The sequence below is a fragment of the Saimiri boliviensis genome, chromosome 12, assembly GCF_048565385.1.
Source record: "Saimiri boliviensis isolate mSaiBol1 chromosome 12, mSaiBol1.pri, whole genome shotgun sequence".
Taxonomy (NCBI): domain Eukaryota; kingdom Metazoa; phylum Chordata; class Mammalia; order Primates; family Cebidae; genus Saimiri; species Saimiri boliviensis.
In genome coordinates this window covers 63,091,460-63,111,313 of record NC_133460.1, presented here as the reverse complement: position 1 = coordinate 63,111,313, position 19,854 = coordinate 63,091,460, and the positions used below count along the sequence as shown (strand labels likewise).

General features: G+C 46.9%; 1 protein-coding gene across 2 annotated transcripts; it reads right to left on the bottom strand.

Annotated features, from left to right (window-relative positions):
* Window positions 1–1,773: 1,773 nt before the first annotated feature.
* On the bottom strand, window positions 1,774–3,376 carry LOC141580725 (protein FRG2-like). 2 transcript variants are annotated; one of them, XM_074383186.1, is made up of 4 exons: window positions 3,199–3,376; window positions 2,862–2,939; window positions 2,568–2,645; window positions 1,774–2,273 (listed from the first exon to the last, which is right to left on the bottom strand). In XM_074383186.1, the coding sequence occupies exons 1-4, from the start codon at window positions 3,374–3,376 to the stop codon at window positions 1,774–1,776; spliced, it is 834 nt and encodes a 277-aa protein (XP_074239287.1). The 2 variants fall into 2 exon arrangements, with proteins under 2 accessions (XP_074239287.1, XP_074239288.1); XM_074383187.1 differs by having other exon boundaries at window positions 2,862–2,936.
* Window positions 3,377–19,854: the final 16,478 nt, after the last annotated feature.

Here is a 19,854-nt window from a genome sequence, read left to right as displayed (position 1 = left end):
CCTCCCCTTCCTCCCTCTCTCGCTGCCACCCTTTCTTCCTCTCTCCCCCTTTTCTTCTTTCCATTGTCCCTCTGTCCTTTTCTCTCTCCTTCCCTACCTTTCTCTGTCTCTGTTACTCTATCTCTATTTTTTCAACATTATATGATCCAATCGTGTGTGTCAACTTTTTTAGCAATAAAGTTTATTTTCATTAATGTATGTACATTGTTATTTAGACACCTTATTTATGTGTGTGCATTTGTTTATTATTTATTCTACAGCATAGTGTAAGCATAACTTTTACAAGCAGTGTCAACCCAAAAATTGCGTGAGTCACATTACTGTGATTCTTTTCTATTGCAGTGGTGAAGAACAAAAGCCCTATATCTCCAATTGATATCTGTGTATTATCACTGAATTGGCCCCATTTACAGGAGGGATAGAATACTATTCCCTGAGAGCTGTGGGCTGTGGGGAGGTCAGGGTTAGGATGATGCAAAAGTGAAGATAAGACAGTCTCATTTTCACATCTATGGTAAATACAAATTCCATATGGAAGAGAGACAAATTATCTTAAAATCTAAAATTCCAAACAACATTAATGTTTATTTCATTATTACATTTAAATGAAAGTTATAAAGCAACCAAATAATACACTTACACAGTGAAAGATTGTATGTCAGTGTAAAATACAAGTACAATATATGTCAAATACAACAAAATATACTGTATTGAAGTATATTATGAAGTCTTCATACTCTGTAACACAGTATGATCAATTGAAATGTGTAAAATACAATTTAATTTAAATTTAGGATGTTTAAAATAAAAATACATGAGGCAGGTGAAAAAATAAATACAACCATTTACCGTTTAATATATCTTGACTTAAATTGTACATAAAATATTAAAAGTAAACCAATTACATAGTAATTTTACTACAATTATATCAAACTAAAAATGTATAAACATTTTCCCACAGGTAATGCTAGTCTTGGTTTGGGGATATTAGGACTCCTTGGGTTCAGGCTGGAGGAGTAAGAACCTACAACCATTTCTGAATTAAAAGAGGAGCAATTTCTTGGTAAGGCAGTTTGTGCCTGTAGTCCCAGCACTTTGGGAGGCCAAGGCTGGCGGATCACTTGTGTTGAAGACCAACCTGGCCCACATGACAAAATTCTGTCTCTGCTAACAATATAAGGAAAAAAATTAGCCAAAACTCTGTCTTTACTAGCAATACAAGAATATACATATATATATATATATATATATATATATATATATATATATATATATGCCTTTAGTTCTAGCAACTTGGGAGGCTGAGGCATGAGAATTGTTTGAACCTAGGAAACGAAGGTTGCAGTGAGCTAAGATTGTGCCACTGCACTTCAGCCTGAGTAACATAGCAAGACACCGTCTCAAAAAAGAAGGCATATAATTTTATATTTACTTTCCTAAAATCTAAAATATGCAAATAATATGATTACATTATCATATTTTCCTGATTACATATAAATGCATGACTGTCATCAGATATCCAAAAGGCACCAAATGTCTAACATGAAGTATAATATCAGTCTGCAGCCTTAGCCCTCTGCAAAATGCAGGGCTTACCATTATGAGTATATTGTTCAAGTTTCTTTTCTGTGACTGCTTCAGGTTCTGTCATGTATTAACACCGTGCATCTAAAATCGCCACTGCTGGTCATCTGGAAGAGTCAGAAGTAGCAGGTCCTTGTTCTCATTCCCAGAGCTGCATCCTCTCCTGAACAGGGTCAGGGTGCTTGCAGCTCAAGCCTCATCTGATCCACTGACAGGCTCAGTTATCTCCTGGCCAGGGACAGGGTGGACTTCTCTATCTAGGGATGAATCCCCAGGATCAGGCAGTGTGTCTGGGACAAGCCAGTCCTCAGCAGGGAAGGCATAAGCTGCCTGCATGGCCATGGCATAGAAGGTCTGCACATGAGCACACAGAGCCCCCCGGAGCTGAGTGAGCCATGTGAACTGCTCCCAGGTCAGTGGAGAATGGACGAGCTGTGCCCACACCTGGGCTAGGTCTTGATAAATAGCCTCCGATATAGCTCGCACGGAGGTCACCAAGCTTTTTTGAAGTGACGGTGGTTGAACTCCTAGTGCCTGAGACCTGTGCCACTTGCTGTGTCCAGTGCGAGCCCTCGAATGTCTCCTATGGTGGGTATGACAGGTCTCCTGGATTTCACTGTTGTGCACAGCAGTGGAGGACTTTGACTTTTTTTTCATTGTTGAGCTGCACTCCTCTTCTGGACAGTTCCCTACAGAGAAAGCATGTGAGAGACTCGCCAGAACAGTTCCCACAGACCCTCATTTCTGGAAACTCCTGTGTGCTCAGGTAAACCCCACTTGTCTCTCCCCCTGGAATAAAGTGAGGCTGAACCCCTTCTGAGTCCCCAGATATATTCTGGATGCTAAGATCTCAAAAATTTTCTTGTCACTAAGTAATTCCCTTCCTGCTCAAGCCTCGTATAAAAGTTTTCTAATTATTTGCCCATTGGGGAAAAATAAAACAAAACAAACACCACCACCAACAAAAAACACCAGGATCCTACCTGCTCTGTCTTGGCAGCTCTCCTTGGAACTGATTGTTCTTTTCCTGCAATTTCCCTGACATGAGCTGGACTCTGGTTCTGTGGATACAATGAGAGTTTGAGAAAGTGCCTCCAACTGAACACCCTGAAATTCATAGTCCATCCTGGACACTCAGGAGCTCAGGTTACCACCAAACCCCACTGTTCTTCAGTAAATCTGTCCGGCTCTGGCTGCCAAGGAGCTCCCTGTTTCCTTGCCAGGGAAGCCTGTGGTGCTGCCCTGTCCCTTCCCACCTTGAAAGAGTCAGATCTTACCTGATCCAGCAGTGTTGTTTCCGGCTTTCAGCGTGGTTTTCTCAGAATTCTCCTCATTTGGATTGGGCTCCGATTCTACTGCAAAAGAAAGTTTAAGTAACTCACCTCTCCCTAGACAGAGTCCCATAGTCTATCTCTGATGCATGTGTACGGACAGTCTTCCAAGTGAAGCTCTTCTGCCAATGTCATGAATGAACACATTTCTCAAAGCCCTCTGAGGATACTAAACCATTTCCCATCCCCAATCTAAAAATAAAACCCTAACAAAGACACACAGCTCAGTATCTCTGATTCCAGCCCTCCTTCCAGCCTCCATAGAAACAGCCCAAGGGCTTACCTTGCGTTTGTATGTGCTTCTCATTGGATTGAGAGGAGGCGGTGTTGTCTTTTCTTTTGAATGGTTTCTTCTCATCTGAGCCCTTTTCTGTAAAGGAGACCTGCTGGAAATGGGGCTGGACTGTGGAGCTTTGGATAGAGGAGCAGTGGAGATCAGAGTCTTCATTTCCCCTTCCCATGTTGAAGCTCAAGTGAAAGGTGCTCTCTCTTACACGTCCAAATGCGGAGTGTGGGTTAGCTGACTGAACTTGCCTTTTATACCTCCCTCGGCTGGGCGTGGCTTACTCTTATTGGCTGAACAGTTTTCTCCTTTCTATTACTTATTAGAGCCTCAATAAGAAGTTTCTTACTGTAGTTCTGCAGGGGACCTAGACACAGTTAAAGGGAGACATTTTCAGAATCCTGTCATAGTGTCAAGAAAACAAAGAACCAGGAGCACAGGGATCACAAGATCGGGGAATTATTCCTTCTGATTTCTGTCTCAGTTCCTATTGCAAGTATTTATGACCCTGTTCATCATTCAAAATGCAGAATTAGACATACTTATATTGACACATGTTATATATTTTGCACAGAAAGAGAATTTATTATACATAGTGTTAAAATTATATACTTGGATGTTATCATTTCTTTAATGCTTGGAAACAACAAATGTCAAATTTTGGTTGATTGTATTAGATTCACACAAACGTGATAAAATGCAAATGCAGAGAAAAACTAAATACCAAACAAAATGACCCTACCTACCTTAAAAATGAGGAAGATAATTAGATTACATGCAAGAAAATTGAATAATTAGGTTAGAGCCAAAGCTAACCTAATCAGCCCCTGATTTCTGAGGTAGCAAAAAGTCTATGTGGAAAATCTTGCCCCCTTTCTCACCCTTCTTCGGTCCCCCCGGGAGCACCACTGTGTTCTGTGGAATTTATTCAGCCTCCCTGGTATAAACGGGCTTGGTTCCTAATGGTAACTCAACTGATCACAAGAAAAACATTCAGCTTCTGTTTTCACACAGCAGACACCACCTGAATCCCATCAGAGCCCACATTGTTTCTTAATATCCACCTTCAATGTACACTCCAGAGCAGCCTCTCAAAACTGCCTCAGCGAGACAGGACAAGGTGTGGTGGAGCTCCAGGTTCAGAACAGCTGCTGCATCACTTCCTACTGCAGAGTCTGCCTCTGCTGGTCAGAGCCCTCGAACTATAGAAGGCTTAGTCTATGTCCCAGCAAGTGTTCCCTAAAAGGACCTTCTTGTCTCCCCCTCTCTGAGACATTCTATGTTAGGGAGTACTCAGCCTCCAGTCCCAAATGACTTGATTGACTGATGAACTGATTCTCTGAGGAGGAGAAAGACAGGGGAAGAGACTGTGTTGGGTGAGTCTCTGTTTTCCCAGCTGTGCAAGTAGTAGAACAAAAAAAAAAAAAAAAAAAAAAAAAAAAATTAGTGGTAGACAGACACTACCTAATGAAATTGTCTGAATGTAAATGGAACATATCATAGCAACATTATGTATTATAATATGATATATAAAATTTATTTGACCTATAAATGCCTTTTGAAAGATTACAATATAACATTATATAAAATGTTGTCAGGTAATTTTATTTAAAAATTGAGTCAAATTTTGTAACAACATTAATGTATAAACTTGATAGAAAGCTAGGGAAATTATCTGCTCTTGTGTAAATGACTGCTTTTTAGCTAACTCTGTAAAAGGTGTGAAGAGAGGTCTGCTACTTACTTAATGAGACATCAACTTCCAAATCTTTGCTGTTTTTAATCAATGCCCTCTCAAGATATGAGAATATTTTACTGAAAGAAACCATTTTCATAGATATCATTAGAATTTTATTTTAGTTAATAAATTTTATTATAACATTTATTGTTTATTAATAGTTTGTCATTGTTAAAATATACTTCTACAGATAACACATAAATTCGGTGTTTTGATTTGTCCTTTAACCTTAGCTAAGTCAATTTCTTCAATTTTTATTTATTAAATTCTATTTATTTTAGATAAAAGAGACCCTGTAGCTGTCATATGCTGTACTGTGTTAGAAAGACAAATTATCAGGCAAAATTCAGGCCTGGCCAGTCATGGTGGTTCACACCTATAATCTCAGCACTTTGCAAGAGCAAGTTGGGTAGATCACCTGAGGTCAGGAGTTTGAGACCAGCCTGGCCAACATAAGGAAACCAAGTCTGTACTAAAAATACATTTAAAAACCTGGGTGTGGTGGTGCATGTCTGTAATCCCAGCTACTCAGAAGGTTGAGGCAGGAGGATCACTTGAACCTGGGAAGAGGAGGTTTCAGTGAGCCAAGATCACACCACTGCACTCTAACCTCGGTGACAGAGCAAAACTCTGTCTTGAAAAGAGAAAAAAACTCAGACCTATTTTTATCAAAATCTAGATTTCAAATAATCAAAACAAACAAAAAATTTCTAGATAATTCTCATGCATATTAATAATTGTGAAATTGGGTACTTTCACTTTTTAGAGAGGGATTGTTTATATGGATGTGCTGATGTGTCAAACACATACAGTTAAGACTGTACCTTTTTTTTTTTTTTACAGAGCCTCACACTGTCACTCAAGTGACAGCTTTGACCTCCCAGACTCCAGTGATCCTCCCATGTCAACCTCCCAAACAGCTGGGACTACAAATGTGCACCACCATGTCCAACTAATTTTTTAAAAATCGTTGTAGAGATGAGGTCTAACTATGTTGCCCCAGTGAGGTCTTGTTATATTGTCCAGGCTGGTCTCAAACTCCTGAGCTCTGGCTCTCAAAGTGATGGGGTTACGAATGTGAGCCCAGCCAAGATTAGACCTTTCAATGAGTGCATATCTTATCTCAAAAAAATAAAAAAACTAATTAAAAGATAAAGTCTGAGTTAGAAGTGGATTCACATTAATGATTTTTAATTTTTGTACTACTTCTGTTAAAAGAGGGATTGTTTATATGGGTGTGTTTCTTTGTAAAAACCTAGTTAAGATTGAACACTTCTCCTTTTTTAGAAACAGTCTCACTCTGTTACCCAGGCTGATGTGTTGTGGCACAATCACAACTCACTGAAGCCTCAAACTCTAAGGATCAAGGTATCCTGCTAGGTCAACATCCCAAGTAGCTGGAAATATAGGCATGTACCACCATGCCTGATTAATTTAAAAAATTTTAGTAAAGATGTGATCTCACTATGTTGCCCAGGCTGTTCTCAAACTCCTAACCTCAAATGATCCTCCTGCCTTGTCTTTCCAAAGTGATGGAATTACACAGACTTAAGCCATTGTGCTCAGCCGAGATTTTACCTTCAATGAGCACGCATCTTATATCACACACACACACACACACACACACACACACACATGCACAAAATAAAGAACAAAGCAGGAGGCATCACACTACCGGACTTCAAACTATACTACAAGGCTACAGTAATCAAAACAGCATGGTACTGGTACCAAAACAGAGATATAGACCAATGGAACAGAACAGAGGCCTCAGAGGAAATACAACGCATCTACAACCAACCGGTCTTCGACAAGCCTGACAAAAACAAGCAATGGGGAAAGGATTCCCTGTTTAATAAATGGTGTTGGGAAAACTGGCTAGCCATGTGCAAAAAGCAGAAACAGGACCCCTTCCTGACACCTTACACCAAAATTAACTCCAGATGGATTAAAGACTTAAAATCAGACCTAACACTATAAAAACCCTAGAAGAAAATCTAGGCAAAACCATTCAGGACATAGGCGTAGGCAAGTGCTTCATGACCAAAATGCCAAAAGCAATGGCAACAAAAGCCAAAATAGATAAATGGGACCTAATCAAACTCCAAAGCTTCTGCACGGCAAAAGAAACAGTCAGTAGAATGAATCGGCAACCAACAGAATGGGAAAAAATTTTTGCAGTCTACCCATCTGACAAGGGGTTGATATCCAGAATTTACAAAGAACTAAAACAGATCTACAAGAAAACAAACAAACAAACAAACAAGCCCATTCAAAAATGGGTGAAGGATATGAACAGACACTTTACAAAAGAAGACATACAGGAGGCCAACAAAAATATGAAAAAATGCTCATCCTCAGTGGTCATTAGAGAAATGCAAATCAAAACCACATTGAGATAGCATCTCAACCAGTTAGAATGGCGATCATTAAAAAATCTGGAGACAACAGATGCTGGAGAGGATCTGGAGAAATAGGAACACTTTTACATTGTTGATGGGAGTGTAAATTAATTCAACCATTGTGGAAGACAGTGTGGCGATTCCTCAAGGACCTAAAAATAGAAATCCCATTTGACCCAGCAATCCCATTACTGGGTATATATCCAAAGGATTATAAATCATTCTACTATAAGGACACATGCACACGAATGTTCATTGCAGCACTGTTTACAATAGCCAAGACCTGGAACCAACACAAATGCCCAACGGTGATAGACTGGATAGGGAAAATGTGGTACATATACACCATGGAATATTACACAGCCATCAAAAATGATGAGTTTGCGTCCTTTGTAGGGACATGGATGAACCTGGAAACCATCATTCTCAGCAAACTGACACAAGAGCAGAAAATCAAACACCGCATGTTCTTACTCATAGGCGGGTGTTGAACAATGAGAACACATGGACACAGGGAAGGGAGCACTACACGCTGGGGTCCGTTGGAGGGAAATGGGGGAAGGACGGGGAGGTGGGGAGGTGGGAAGAGATAGCATGGGGAGAAATGACAGATACAGATGAGGGGAAGGAAGGCAGCAAACCACACTGCCATGTGTGTACCTATGCAACAATCTTGCATGTTCTTCACATGTACCCCCAACCTAAAATGCAATTAAAAAAAAAAAAAGAAATAGCCTTTTGAAGTATCACAGGACATTTGTCTGGTTGTTTTTGTTTAGGATAACATGCCAGCAATTATTCCTTTTGACTTCCTGACAAAAATTATTTGGATTAAAAAGTGGTTTTTATCCAAATAATTCAACTACTCTACTCCATCCCTAAGCTACTTGCATGGAAGGAAAAAGGAGGAAAAAGCCAGTACTGTGACTGCCTATGCTTCCCCCAGCATGGCCCCCTGTGAGACGTGGGGCAGCCGAGACCAGGAACTGTTCAAGGGCACCAGGTCCCGTCTGTCTGCGCTCACTTTCCTTCCTCGGGTACTCGCATGGCGGGGGATGGCACCGACTTTACCTGTTGCTGCAACTCCTTGGTGAGCTGGCCCTGGTCATGGAACAGGAACTGTGGGGTCAGAACAATAGAGGGCTTCACCACCTGCAGAATGGGAACAGAAGCTCATGATGAGGGCCAACCTATTAGATAATTAAATGTTTTAAAAAGTTTCTTGAGTGGAAAAACAAGGGGATGCTTGAGTCTATAGTGGTCAAGAGCATGGGGGCCTCAGAAAAGGTCAGAACCAAATTCAAATTCCTGTACTTTGAATTTCTATTTCATGCCATGGAAAATTAATTTACCCCTCTTCACCTGAGTTTCCTTTTGTGTGAAATGGAAACAATTGCATTCCTCATTCAGTTTCTGTCAAGGATTCTAAAACACCCAACTCATTTAAATGTATCATCATTTCTGTCATAACTAGTGGGATCAATTTCACTATTATTGGATACACAGTTCTGTGCCTGAAACCTACAAAAAAGAAAATCTTACGTCTAAAAAGTGTCAGTGATTTATCATCGTTATATTATTAATCATAACTGTGTTTAATCCACAAGGCCTTGTGCATGGCAGGTGCTCAACAAACACTTGTTCAATCAATGCATGTGGGCTCTGCAGCCACACTGTTTAGGTTCTCCTCGGCCTCTACCACTCAGGTGATGTGAGCAAGATAATTCATGTCTTTATGTCTTCGTGTCCTTCTCTATAAAAGATATATAATAAGAATCCCCAGCTCCTTAGGTTGTTGCCGGGGGTGAGTAATTTGGCAAATAGTAGGGGCTTGTTAAATATTAGCTGTGATGAACTCCTTCCAAAGCGTCCTTTTCAGAGCCACAGATGAGGTCATAGTGCCTCCTGTTGACCCTAAAGTGTAAATACACATGATCACCAATATGCTCTCCCTTCACCACAGGTCCAAGACTGAGTAGTTACCTCCTGGAGGTTTCTGCTGCATCTGCCTTCTCAGTGCTCACATAAAGACTTTTGTATTTTTCTCCTCACACTACCGCAGATGGGGTTCAGGGTGCCCAACACAGAGGGTGATCCACACAGGGCAATGACCACCTGTGCCAGCCCTGTGACGTCGCTGGAGGACCACTGTTCCTTCCTTCTCATGTTCTGGGTAGATGCCAGGGGTGGGGTGACCCATACCCTCGTTTCTTGCTTTGGAGAATCACATTTTCTTTTGGCAAGGAAGGCAAAACTCACAGGAAGCCAGAGACCCGTGATCTCTCTGTGTCACAGGTTCAAACTACAAAGACCTGAACACTATGCTAAAAGCCCAAGGCTTGGGTACTCCCCAGGGCTTCTCACCTCACGGCCTCTGCTAAGGGAGGATGAATACTATGTCCTCCCAGAGCTTTGGGAGCTTGTAGCAAGCAGCCTTCCTAGCACAAAATCTTTTGGAAACCTCGAACTGTGTCTAAAACATTCTGCACATTTTGCATCCTATTTCCCATATGTCAGCATGTTTTAGTAAAAACAAAAAAAAAATCAATTTCCTAAATATGCAAGAGAAATGAATATTGTAGAACAATGTGACTTTTAAAAACATGTTATTTAGGCTGGGCATGGTGGCTTATGCCTGTAATCTCAGCACTTTGGGAGGCTAAGGTGGGTGGATCACCTGAGGTCAGGGGTTAGAGACCAGCCTGACCAACAAGGAGAAACTCTGTCTCTACTAAAAATACAAAATTGGCCGGGCATGGTGGCACATCACTGTAATTCCAGCTACTTAAGAGGCTGAGGCAGGAGAATCACTTAAACCTGGGAGGCGGAGGTTGCAGTGAGCTATCATGCCATTGCACTCCAGCCTGGGCAACAAGAGCAAAACTCCATTTCAAAAAACAAGCAAAAAAACTGAGTCTCAGAATGATGAAGCACTTTGTCCAATGTGACTCAGCTAGTAAGTGTTGAGACCTTGCATCCAATCAAAGCCCATCTCATTCTAAAGGCCATGCTATGTTATTCTCCGGCCCATGGAGAATAATTTTAACACAACCAATGACATTTCTACACAACAACGTTCTTGTCTCAAGTCCAAGAGTGCCTCCTATGCCTTCTATAACACTGGCTTTCTGGGCACTAAAGATGCCATTCTAATGTGTAATCATGTGGCCAGTGGAGATATGACCAATGTCATCATGTGTGTACACCCATAAACCATACACACTCCTCCTTTTTCTGATGAAATTCAAGTACCCTTTTTGATTACTTAGCAAAACCGAGCTTTAAAAGAGTTAAGGTTTTGCTGGGTGTGGTGGCTCATGCCTGTAATCCCAGCACTTTGGGAGGCTGAGGTGGGTGGATCACGAAGTCAAGAGATTGAGACCATCCTGGCCAACATGGTGAAACCCCATCTCTACTAAAAATACAAAAATTAGCTGGGTGTGGTGGTGCTTTCCGGTGTTCCTAACTACTCAGGAGGCTGAGGCAGGAGAATTGCTTGAACCATGGATGCAGAGGTTGTAGTGAGCTGAGGTTATCCCACTGCACTCCAGCCTGGTGACAGAGCAAGACTCTGTGCATATCTATGTATGTATGTATGTATATGTGTGTGTGTGTGTGCGCGTGCACACGTGTGTGTGCACACGTGTGTGTGTGTGCGTGTGCATGTGTGTGTGCATGTGTGTGTGGGTGTGTGCATGTGTGATATGTATATAAAGGGTTAAGGTTTTTATATCCATGGAACTTTCTGTATTGCTTTTGAAGTCTCTAGTTAAATGAATATTCTTCTAATAGTGACCCTGGTCATGGATGAACCTGGAAACCATCATTCTCAGCAAACTGACACAAGAACAGAACATCAGACACCACATGTTCTCACTCATAAACGGGTGTTAAACAATGAGAATACATGGACACAGGGAGGGGAGCATCACACACTGGGGTCTGTCAGGGGGAAATAAGGGAGGGACAGCAGAGGGTGGGGAGTTGGGGAGAGATAGCATGGGGAGAAATGCCAGATATAGGTGATGGAGAGGAAGGCAGCAAATCACACTGCCATGTGTGTACCTATGCAACAATCTTGCACGTTCTTCACATGTACCCCCAAACCTAAAATACAATGAAAAATAAAATTAAAAAAACTAAAAAAAAAAATAGTGACCTGTGATTTTATTTTGATCAAGTGTTTTCAAACTTGTCATCTTTGAGGGGTTTCTCCAGTATCAAACTCCTAAATCGAGTTTTTTGGCTTAAAATTAAGGAATTTTTCAGCTGGGTCCCTCAGGGAGTCTAATGTGTCTGTCATCTTGTAAAAGACATTAAACGATTCAATGTAGTTGGTAGATTGTATGGGTGGGCATGGCCAAATGTGGTGATACTGCGTGGGAAGGCATCGTCTAATGAGGTGACATTAAATCTCATCTCAGTTATGTTAATGGGTGTGTTGTTGATATACATGTTCCAAAAATTATATACATTTATACAAATTGATTGTTATGATTTACAAGTTTGATTGTTATGCTAAATATCTGCTAAAGTTCTATTTGTATAAACACGTTATTGATGTCTGGGCATGGTCACTCACTCCTGTAATCCCAGCATGCTGGGAGATGAAGACAGGTGGATCAACTGAGATCAGGAGTTCAACACCAGCCTCACCAACACGGTGAAACCCCATCTCTATTAACAATACAAAAATTAGCCAGGCGTGGTGTCAGGAACCTATAATCCCAGCTACTTGGGAAGTTGAAACAGAAGAATCACTTGATCCCAAGAGGCGGAGGTTGCAGTGGTCTGAGATCATGCCCATTGCACTCCAGCCTGGGCAACAAGAGTGAAATTCCATCACAAAAACAAAGAGTACAAAAGTTAGCCTGGCATGGTGGCATATGCCTGCAGACCCAGCTACTTGGGAGGCTGAGATGGGAGAACTTCTTGAACCCAGGAGGTGGAGGTTGCAGTAAGGTGAGATTGTGCCACTGCATTCCACCTTGGGCAACAGAGCAAGACTCCATCTCAAAAAAGAACATCAAAATAAGTTATTAATGTATTCGGAGGATTATATGAAATTTATAAAAGTCTGGTGGTCCTGATGTGATGCTGTCAGTCAGGATTCTGGTTACTCTCTTAAAATGCTGCACATAAGACTACTAACTACATTTCCTTGTGAATTGGGAATGTTCAGCAGATTTTCATCATAACTATTGATTCCATCATTCACATTTACTGTTTTGAATTCGTCTCTAAAAATATCTGTAATCAGCAACAGTCCAAATTCAAATTTTCTTTTTTTTTTTTTTAAGATGGAATCTCGCTCTGTCAATTATGCTGGAGTGCAGTTTTGCCATCTCTGCTCACTGGGTTCAAGTGATTTTCCTGCCTCAGCCTCCCAAGTAGCTGGGACTAAAGGCATCCCCCACCACGCCCAGCTAATTGGTGGCAGTTGAGACAGGGTTTCACCATGTTGTCCAAGCTGGTCTCCAACTCATGACCTCATGATCCGCCATCCACCTCAGCCTTCCGAAGCACTGGGATTACAGCTGTGAGCCAGCATGCCTAGCTCCCAAATCTGCTTTTCATAGAATAAAACTCTACCAAGTTCTTTTTTTTTTCTTTTTTTTCGAGATGGAGTTTCACTCGTTATCCAGGCTGGAGTGCAATGGTACGATCTCAGCTCACAGCAACCTCTGCCTCCTGGGTTCAGGCAATTCTCCTGCCTCAGCCTCCTGAGTAGCTGGGATTACAGGCACGTGCCACCATGCCCAGCTAATTTTTTGTGTTTTTAGTAGAGACCGGTTTCACCATGTTGACCAGGATGGTCTTGATCTCTTGACCTCGTGATCCACCCGCCTTGGCCTTCCAAAGTGCTGGGATTACAGGCGTGAGCCACTGCACCCAGCCTACCAAGTCCTCTTGAACACAGGTTTCTGATAACTCATAACAATGAACTACCCAGACATCACCACTATGTGATATAAGCATGTCAGAAACTCACACATGCACCCTCTTAATACATTAAAAATAAATTAAAAAAAAAAAAAAAAAAGGCCCAGGTCCAGTGACTCATGCCTGTAATCCCAGCACTTTGGGAGGCCAAGGCGGGTAGATCACTATGGTCAGGGGTTCAGGACAAGCCTGGCCAATACGGTGAAACCCCATCTCTACTAAAAATACAAAAATTAACCAGGCATGGTGGTGCATGCCTGTAATCCCAGCTACTAGGGAGGTCGAGGCATGACAATTGCTTGAACCTGGGAGTCAGAGTTTGCAGTGAGCCAAAACTGTGCCACTGCACTCCGGTCTGGGTGACAAAGTGAGACACTATCTCAAAAATAAAAATAAAAGTAAATAAACAAAAAAATTTCTAGAACTCTAATAAGGAAACTTAACTGTTCAAAAAACTGCTAAGCAAGATGAAGCAAAACAAAAAAATCCATAAAATTAAGATAATGTCAGCCGGGCCCGGTGGCTCATGCCTGTAATCCCAGCACTTTGGGAGGCCGAGGTGGGTGGATATGAGGTGAAGAGATCGAGACCATCCTGGTCAACATGGTGAAACCCCGTCTCTACTAAAAAACAAACAAACAAACAAACAAACAAACAAACAAAAAAAAAAGCCGGGCATGGTGGCGCATGCCTGTAATCCCAGCTACTCAGGAGGCTGAGGCAGGAGAATTGCCTGAACCCAGGAGGCGGAGGTTGCGGTGAGCCGAGATCGCGCCATTGCACTCCAGCCTGGGTAACAGGAGCGAAACTCCGTCTCAAAAAAAAAAAAAAAAAAAAAAAAATTAAGATAATGTCTTTATAACACGTAGTTAAAACAATGTTGATTTATTACTTTTATTTTTTATTTTTTGAGATGGAGTCTCACTTCGTCACACAGGCTGGAGTGCAGTGGCGCAATCTTGGCTCACTGCAACCTCCACCTCCTGAGTTAAAGTGATTCTCCTGCCTCAGCCTTCCAAGCAGCTGGGACTGCAGGCACTCACCACCACGCCGAGCTAATTTTGGTATTTTTAATAGAGATGGGGTTTCACCTCGTCAGCCAGGCTGGTTGAAAGCTCCTGATTTCAGGCGATTCCCACCCCTCCCTCCCTCCGTCCCTCCCCACGCCGGGGACTCCCGCAGTGCTGGGATCACAGGTGTGAGCCACCGTGCCCACCCTTTACTTGTTTTGTTTTCTAGATTTAAGGAATTTTTTTCATGTTATCTATAATTTACACTGATTTAGCAAAGCAAGCTCTTGTGAACAGAGGTGGATGGAAGCGTTTGTTTTTTCTCCCTACTTGATCCCTCCTAAGTGTGGAACCTATTCATGAATTTCTTGTTTTCTGCTCATATGTTCTCATTATCCTCAGGCGATGATCCGTAAGTGGTTCCGTCGTCCACCTGTGGCCGAAGCCTCCTGTCTAAGACTATGCGGGAAAGGCCCGGCCCCGAGTTTGCAGACTCACAGGAGGAGGAGAGCGTCCCTCCCCGCGGGTCCGAGAGCCAGAGCGCTGTCCGGGGAGCAGCATGGCAGGGAGGGACCCGGCGGCTGCTTGCGGGCAGGACACACGGGCGCAGCCCTGGGGCGACCCTCCTGCCGGCGAGGGCCTCCTGCTTCCCGGCGTCTTTCTCCTCTGCCCTGCCGACCGCAGCGGGAGCGCCGGCTGCCCCGTGCCTGGAAGTCGCTCCATCGCCTCCTCCCGCCGTGGGAAGGGAGAGGCCGCGGCGGCCAGAGCGAGGTGGGGGACCCGAGGGGAGCGCTAGGCTGCTCCCCGCGGGGAACGTGGCGACCTGAGCAGCAGAGGCCGCCGCAGCTGCTCCGCTCACTTCCGGAGGAGCAAAGGCGCCTCCCGAGAAGATGCAGCCAGTGGAACAGGGCCCCGCATCCCCGGGAGGGAGCAGCAGCGACGCAGCCAGGAAGCCCCGGGCAGCGCGCTGGGCACCATCGACTGCCACGCCAGCCTCCAGGCGGCGCCCACGCCAACCTCCAGGGGGCGCCGCACCAACTGCCAGGCGGCACCAACACCAGCCTCCAGGCGGCGCCACACCAACCTCCAGACGGCACCCACACCAGCCTCCAGGGGGCGCCACACCAATCTCCAGACGGCACCCACACCAGCCTCCAGGGGGCGCCGCACCAACCCCCAGGCGGCACCCACACCAGCCTCCAGGGGGCGCCGCACCAACCTCCAGGCGGCACCCACACCAGCCTCCATGGGGCGCCGCACCAACCGCCAGGCGGCACCAACACCAGCCTCCAGGGGGCGCCACACCAACCTCCAGGTGACACCAACACCAGCCTCCAGGGGGCGCCATACCAATCTCCAGACGGCACCCACACCAGCCTCCAGAAGGCGCCGCACCAACCTCCAGGCGGCACCCACACCAGCCTCCAGGGGGCGCCGCACCAACCTCCAGGCGGCACCCACACCAGCCTCCAGGGGGCGCCGCACCAACCGCCAGGCGGCACCAACACCAGCCTCCAGGGGGCGCCCACACCAGCCTCCAGGCAGCGCCACACCAACCTCCAGGCGGCACCCACACCGGCCTCCAGGGGGCGCCCACACCAGCCTCCAGGCGGCGCCCACGCCAGCCTCCAGGGGGCGCCGCGCCAGCCTCCAGGGGGCGCCGCACCAACCGCCAGGCAGCACCAACACCAGCCTCCAGGGAGCGCCCACAGACTCCAGGAGGCGCCACACCAACCGCCAGGCGGCACCCACACCAGCCTCCAGGGGGCACCCACACCAGCCTCCAGGGGGCACCCACACCAGCCTCCAGGCGGCACCCACAGCAGCCTCCAGGGGGCGCCCACACCAGCCTCCAGGGGGCGCTCACACCAGCCTCCAGGGGGCGCCACACCAACCTCCAGGCGGCACCCACACCAGCCTCCAGGGGGCGCTCACACCAGCCTCCAGGGGGCGCCACACCAACCTCCAGGTGGCACCCACAGCAGCCTCCAGGGGGCGCTCACACCAGCCTCCAGGGGGCGCCGCACCAGCCTCCAGGCGGCACCAACACCAGCCTCCAGGGGGCGCCCACACCAGCCTCCAGGGGCGCCGCACCAACCTCCAGGTGGCACCCACACCAGCCTCCAGGAGGCGCCCACAGCCTCCAGGGGGCGCCGCACCAACCACCAGGCGGCACCCACGCCAGCCTCCAGGCGGCGCCCACACCAGGTTCCAGGCGGCACCCACATCAGCCTCCAGGGGGCACCCACACCAGCCTCCAGGTGGCGCCCACACCAGCCTCCAGGGGGCACTGCACCAACTGCCAGGCAGCACCAACACCAGCCTCCAGGGGGCGCCCACAGACTCCAGGAGGTGCCGCACCAACTGCCAGGCAGCACCCACATCAGCCTCCAGGGGGCACCCACACCAGCCTACAGGCGGCACCCACACCAGCCTACAGGGGGCGCCGCACGAACCACCAGGACGCGCCGCACCAGCCTACAGGCGGCGCCCACACCAGCCTCCAGGGGGCGCCGCACCAGCCTCCAGGCGGCACCCACACCAGCCTCCAGGCGGCGCCCACACCAGCCTCCAGGGGGCGCCCACACCAGCCTACAGGCGGCACCCACACCAGCCTACAGGGGTCGCCGCACCAACCGCCAGGAGGCCCCGCACCAGCCTCCAGGCGGCACCCACACCAGCCTCCAGGGGGCGCCCACACCAGCCTCCAGGCGGCGCCCACACCAGCCTCCAGGGGGCGCCCACACCAGCCTCCAGGCAGCACCCACACCAGCCTCCAGGAGGCGCCCACACCAGCCTCCAGGGGGCGCCCACACCAGCCTACAGGGCTGCACCTGCCCGCACCACACTGGTGCAGGAACTGTGCTGTCGGCCCGCCACACTGACCCAGGCAGCCGGAGAACAAGCCCACAGCCACTGCCCGCAGCTAATGAGGAGGAGCGGGATGGCACCGTAGAAAAGTGCAAGCGCTCAGAGCTCGGGTCCCATGCCAGGAAAGGCCAGGAGCAGAAGATGGAGAGATGGAGATGGAGAAGCAGCAGCGGGGAAGGAGCACGCTTCACGGGCGGGGTCGGCATCCGCTGGCGGGGTTAGAGCATGAAGAGGATGAAGCAGCAGAAAAAGCAGAAACCAGAAGGTGCAATGACACAGCGGAGCACAATGCGGAATCAGGCCCAGAGCTCCCGTAAAGGCTGGCTTTAATTAAAGCTCACACCCCCACCCCAGGCAGAGAGGGTCAGGGGAGAGGGAGGACCCAAGGAACACTGGAACCCGAAGGGCGGGAATCTGAGGCCAGGACTGATTGTGGGAAATGGAGGGCATCAGGAAAGGAGAAAGTGGGGCAGAATAGAGGGCGCAGGGTTGGGGGCAGTGAGCTGGGTTAGGAAGGATTAGAAATCAGAAGCTTAGGAAGAATCCACAAAGAAACTGTCCATAAGAAGGTGCGTGCTGCGGCCGGGCACGGTGGCTCACACCTGTAATCCCAGCACTTTGGGAGGCCAAGGTGGACAGATCACCTGAGGTCAGGAGTTGGAGAGCAGCCTGGCCAACATGGAGAATCCCCGTCTCTACTAAAAATACAAAAATAGTCTGGCGTGGTGGGGTGTGCCACTAATCCCAGCTAATTGGGAGGCCAAAGCGAAAAAATTGCTTGAACCCGGGAGATGGAGGTTGCAGTGGACCGAGATTGCACCACTGCACTCTAGCCTGTGCAACAAGAGGAAAACTTGGTCTCAAAAAAATTATTGATTAACTAATTAATGAGGAAACGTCTTGGAAACCATTGTTCTTACAGTTTCGGGAGTTTTGTTTGTTGTTGCTGCTCTATCTAGGCGCATATTTTTTTTTTCTTTTATGACAGAGTCTTACTCTGTTACCCAGACTGGAGTGCAGCAGTGTGATCTCGGCTCACTGCAACCTCCACCGCCTGGGTTCAGGCGATTCTCCTGCCTCAGCCTCCCAAGTAGCTGGGATTACAGGGGCAGGCCATCACACCTAGCCTTTTTTTTCTTACTATAGTTTTCTTTTTTGATATGGAGTCTCACTTTGTTGCCCAGGCTGGAGTGCAGTGGGACCATGTTGGCTCGATGCAACCCTCATCTCCTAGGTTCAAGCAATTCTGCCTCAGCCTCCTCAGTAGCTGAGATTACAGGCACCCACCACCATACCCAGCTAATCTTAGATTTTTAGTAGAGACAGGGTTTCACCATGTTGACCAGGCTGGTCTTGAACTTCTGACTTCAGGTGATCTGCCCACCTCAGTCTCCTAAGGTGCTGGGATTACAGGCATGAGCCACAGAAAATGTTTTTTAAATTACAGCTGGTACACACCTGTAAGTCCCAGCTACTTCAGAGTCCTAGGCAGGAGGATTACTCAAGCCCAGGAGGTCGAGGCTACAGTGAGCCATGTTCACACCACCGCACTCCATCCTGAGTGACAGAGTGAGACCCTCTGTCAAAACAAACAAAGACCTCAATGGGTCTCCATTGCATATGCAGTCACCCATGTAGCCAAGATCTAGAGAAATGTTGTCTTTCACAAATGCAGATGTACAAAAAGGACATCTCTTCATTTATTGAGGAAGTTTCAATGTTTTTTATGTGCACACACAATGCTTACATACAAATGAACATTGGGAGGCTGGGTGTGGTGGCCCATTCCTGTAATCCCAGCACTGTAGGAGGCCGAAGTGGCAGGAGGAGGGGGGCAGATTACTTAAGTTCAGTGGTTTGAGACAAGCCTGACCAACGTGGAGAAACCCCATCTCTACTAAACATACAGAAATGAGCTACACATGGTGGCAGGTGCCTGTAATCCCAGCTACGCAGGAGGCTGAGGCAGGAGTCGCTTCAACCCAGGAGGGGGAGGTTGCAGTGAGCCTAGATCTTGCCACTGTACTCCAGCCTGGGTGACAGAGTGAGACTCCCTCTCAAAAAACAAACGAAGCTAACATTGTGATAATGCACTTTTGAGGAGTCACATTTGTGATGTTCAAGGCAGTGGGGGGAACATGTGCCCCAGCTCTAGGAGAGACTGGTCTGCCTTCTGGATTTGATCTGTCTGGGTCCCTGGCTGATAGATGATGCCTGCCAACTTGGGGCAGATCTCCCTAGTCCACTCAAACTCACACAGTCGTCTCCTCAGGAAATACCCTCCAAGACACACCCCAAATCACCTTTTACCAGGTATCCACGTGTCCTTTCATTCAGTCAACATGACACCTACAATTTTGGGGGGTATTTTTGGAAAGGGTCTCGCTTTGTTACCCAGGCTGGACTGCAGTGGCTGGAACACACCTCACTGCAGCCTCAACCACCCATGCTCAAGTGATCCTCCTGTCTCAGCCTCCAGAGTAGCTGGGATTACAGGTATGCACCACCACACCCAGCTAATTTTTGTAGAGGCAGGGTTTCACCAAGTTGACCAGGCTGGTTGTGAACTTTTGGACTCAAGCAATCTGCCTACCTTGGCTTCCCAAAGTTCTGGGATTTTAGGATTTCAGGTGTGAGGCACCTTGCCTGACTGACAACTAAAATTAAGTCCCCAAGCCCATCTATTGTCAAC